This window comes from Arachis ipaensis, chromosome B09, assembly GCF_000816755.2.
Source record: "Arachis ipaensis cultivar K30076 chromosome B09, Araip1.1, whole genome shotgun sequence".
Classification (NCBI taxonomy): Eukaryota; Viridiplantae; Streptophyta; class Magnoliopsida; order Fabales; family Fabaceae; genus Arachis; species Arachis ipaensis.
The window spans coordinates 130,634,976-130,639,316 of NC_029793.2; the positions used below are offsets into that span (position 1 = coordinate 130,634,976).

Genomic DNA, 4,341 nt, shown 5'->3' on the forward strand with positions numbered 1-4,341 from the left:
GAGAAAATTATAACTTGCTTTTTTTTCTGGCTTTGTTTAATATATTTGTTTTTTATTCTATATTCTTTAATTATTACTAAAATAAATAAATAATTTTAAATATAATAAGTTAAATAAGATAACTTTTTCTTATTATTTCTTTAGCATGATTCAAAAATTATTAACAGGAAGTAAGTATCTTTGAAAGAGAATTGTATTGGCCTTGAAAAAGATAGCAAACCTACCTTAAACCATTGCATTTCTCTTTGCATTTGTAAAAGTGCACCAGAGATACGATTAAGATGTGATGATGGAGGAGGCAAGCCTGCCATGTGTAGCAAACAGTTGGCACCTTTGTCTCTCATGTTTGCAAATACATGCTTCATAGCAAGGCCATGGATGAGATTAAGAACTGCTGCTTGGCGAAATTCAACAGCCAAAAAGAATATGTTCCTTCCATTCTCATCATTTGTGTTCCACAAGAAAGGATAATGGATCCTTATTGCTTCCACTATGAATTCAGGATTTCCTCGTTTTGCTGCTTTAAGAATCGCTTCACGTATTCTACCCGCTGTAATCTCTCTTTCGTTTAACTTATAAATTGCACTAAACGCAGCTTGTAGAGGAAACTGCTTATCATTTTCAACTGCTTTTGCCTTTTTGATTCCTACGGTCCATTCACAAATAAACTATATATCATTCCAACTACTAGCTTAATAATAATAATCATGAAATGGATATTACTATTCATATTTTAATAACGTCATTCTTTTCTTTTACTAATTCATACATATATACAGTGTAAGAAAATAAATCTTGTACGAAGAAAAAAAATACTAAAAATAAAAATAAAAACTAATCAGACCTAAATTTTGTGGTGTTCTATAGCACTACTTTAATTTACTTTGAGATTCATTGATTCATTGAAAACTGTTAGTATAAAATAGTCGCAGCCAGAGGGAATTAAGGAGTAGCAGTAGAACTTCCATACCTATTAAATGCAAGATACGCCTGACCGATTGATGCAATAGGCCTAGTCCAAGAGCACCACCGAACAAAATAAAGGAGATAAATAAGAGTAATGTTATTTTAACAATTTTTTAGGGCAATTTACCAATTTAAATAAACTGATAACCAATTTTGTCATAATACACATTATGCAAATTGGATATCGAAATGTATTTTTTTCCTAAACTATGTAAACCGCGACAGGGGTATCACGGTTTACAAAATACACGTAATCTGCTACAGGGGTGTCGCGGATTACGTTGGCGAAGAACCATCACATAAACCACTACATGGGTGTCACGGTTTATGTGTGTTTTTGATACGTGCATAAACCGCTACAGGGGTGTAGCGGTTTATGCTTTGTAAAGACTTAGTTCATTTTTCATGGAGGATGAGTTTTTTGGATGAAAGTTTAACTTGTGTATAGCGCAACATAGGCTGCTGCTTTGATTTAATTGAAATTAGTCTGTTGTACTCATAGAATTATCAAGAAAATTAGACCCCAAAGAGAATCACTAGTACATAGAGAATCGATCAGCAAATACAACTTCACTTAATAGTAAGCAAGACTAAAACAAAACAAGAACACAAACAAGGAGAGAAAAATGCAACCTGATCCTGACGACCTAAAGACACCTATGCCTCAGCACTGGGGCGGATCCTCGCTGAGGGCAAGTCCTGCGAGTGTATCCTGTCTGTCTGCATAGCCCACATCGCTTCGGCCGACCAAAATCGGCCTCATCCATGGTGTTACGGATTCTTGTTGACCTCGGTCGCCCTTCTCTGGCACGTCTCATGTTAGGATCAGGGATGATAGTAGGATCGGCGTACGGTGGCCATAGACCCTCTAGAATAGGAGGCAAAAATCCCATCCGGTAGACGCTGAACACCTTACTCATGGTATAAACCTCATGGACGTACATAGCCCAGTCTAACCGGGACTGAGCACAGCATTGCATGGCAGCAAGGGTAATGGAGAGCTTGAAAGTACCCGCATTCACAAGTGCGATCTCTGAGGGAAACCCAATACGTCCCAAGCGAGAAGTTACTGGTAGGAGTCGTCTCAGTCACGGTATACTCACACTGATGTCTGTCGAACAGAGTAACCGTGAAGTACCTCGCATCTTTCAGGTTGCGCTCTATCGCCTTGACCAGGGCCTGGCAAAACCGTTGGCTTGATCCCAACTGCGCCTCTGCTGTCTGCCCTCGGACGACAAACTCGGCCTCAGTCTTTGCATATGCTGCATTCACGAGCATCCGTATTGCATCCTGATCCTTGAAACTGAGAGCGAAATTGGCTGCAACGTGTCAAATGCAATACGCTTGATATGCATGAGGTGGTTTCCAACCACTGTCCGGTGCCTCTAGTGCAGCCTTAATGTTGTTGTGTCTGTCAGAAATCACCAAAATTCCTTCCCGTGGAGTCACATGTTGACGCAAGTGGGATAAGAAAAAAGTCCACGACTCAGCATTCTCCCTCTCAACAAGTGCAAACACAACTGACAATATATTCAAGTTTCCATCTTGCGCAATAGCCAGAAGCAAAGTCCCACCATACTTCCCATACAGATGCATTCTGTCAATGCTAATTAGTGGCTTGCAATGTTTAAAAGCCTCAACGCATGGAGGGAACGTCCAGAAAAGTCGATGAAAGTACTCCATAGACTAATCAACCTTACCACTAACACGCACTGGAGCAGTCTTCGACAAAGCTACGGTTCGGTCCATCGTTGCTTGCATCCCAAGGATCCACCAGGGCAACTCCGCATATGACTCTTCCCAATACCTGTAAATCTGGGCAACTGCCTTCTGCTTTGTCTTCCACACCTTTCTGTAGCTAGGCCTGAATTCCTAGGTTGACTCAGTAGCTTCTTGCAACACCTTTATGGTAACCGTTGCATCTGCCCTAACCAAGGGATAGATCCTCGCACAAATTACGTGGTAATCGAGCTGTCGGTGGTCGCTCGATATCGATGTGGCCAAGCATATGTGGGCTCCGTTGTACCTTCTAACCTCCCAGTTACCCTTGTGCTGCCGAAGTGCCACGCAGATGTTTCATACCCCATGTCTTCATCTGATCCTTTGACAAATGTTTCATACTGCACAGCACTCGACACGACCGCCATCGGAATCTTGTAGAACACCTTCTTCACCGACTTGGCCCCAGCTAACCCTGCCTTCTGTAATATGTTCCTCTTCAGATCCGACAAAGTATCAGTCGAACGGATAAAAATGCTCAGCAGTTCTTTATCCGTGAACTTAACACCATGTCTGTTACTTTTTTTTATTTTACCAGAACAGTGGACTATAACCATCAAGCTTTCCTCTCTATCCATTTCTGAAAGTGTGAAAATGACTCTTTCCAAATAACCCACTCCCTATCTTGGTATTTATAGGCAAAGTTTACAAGGCATAAACCGCTACACCACTGTAGCGGTTTATGCACGTATCAAAAACACACATAAACCGCGACACTCCTATAGCGGTTTATGTGATGGTTTTTCGCCAACGTAATCCGCAAAACTCCTGTAGCAGATTACGTGCCTTTTGTAAACCGCAATACCCCTGTCGCAATTTACATAATTTAGAAAAAAAATACATTCCGATATCCAATTTGCATAATGTGTATTCTGATAAAATTGGTTAGCAGTTTATTTAAATTGGTAACCCAATTTTTTATTTTTTGTCTACTAATAAATTTATTATCTACCAAATACCATGTTTAAATATATATATTAAATAAGAGGAATAATTCACGTGTTATTTTAATAAACAAGAGTTGGTATTTTATGAAATTTACAATGTATCAATATTTTTACGGGGTGTGTGATTTAATTAAAATTAAATTTTGAAATCATAAACTACACTGATTTGATTAAAATATGAATACTTTTATATAAAGAAAGTATCATAACAAATTACCAATGAACAAAGTTCAAAAATATTGAAATTATTAATTCAGAATGTATTTGGATAAAATATTTTAATTTAAAACTTTAGAGAATTCTATAATTAGTGTATTACATTCTTATCTTCTAGAAATTATTACTGCCTAAGGGCAAATTAAAGAAGAAACTAACCAGAACTTGCATTCGTCCCAAAATCATCTCTTTTAGTTTTTTGAGCTGATCCTGGTATCTTCTCAACGAGAACTTGCAATTGACTCCCTGAAATATTATTGCATGGAGCTTTCTTTGTAATAATTGAAGGATACTGAGAATCTATCCACATTGTCACATCAGTATGTAAGAGAGTGTAGTCGAGAACTATATCTACTTATTTAGTTAATGAATTTCTACTTTTAATTTATTTTTAAAATATTTACGTATAAATTATTTAAATTAAAATAAAATT

The 4,341-nt window shown here is 37.9% G+C and overlaps 1 protein-coding gene across 1 annotated transcript in view; it reads right to left on the reverse strand.

Moving 5' to 3' along the window:
• LOC107619809 overlaps positions 1–4,341 on the reverse strand; it is a 16,386-nt gene that overhangs the window by 1,286 nt on the left and 10,759 nt on the right. Inside the window, exons 4-6 of the mRNA XM_016322088.2 lie at positions 4,068–4,154; positions 971–1,012; positions 225–646 (exon numbers count right to left, since the gene is read on the reverse strand). Of these exons, the coding sequence (XP_016177574.1) occupies positions 225–646; positions 971–1,012; positions 4,068–4,154 (551 nt within the window). The remainder of the gene's footprint in view (positions 1–224; positions 647–970; positions 1,013–4,067; positions 4,155–4,341) is intronic.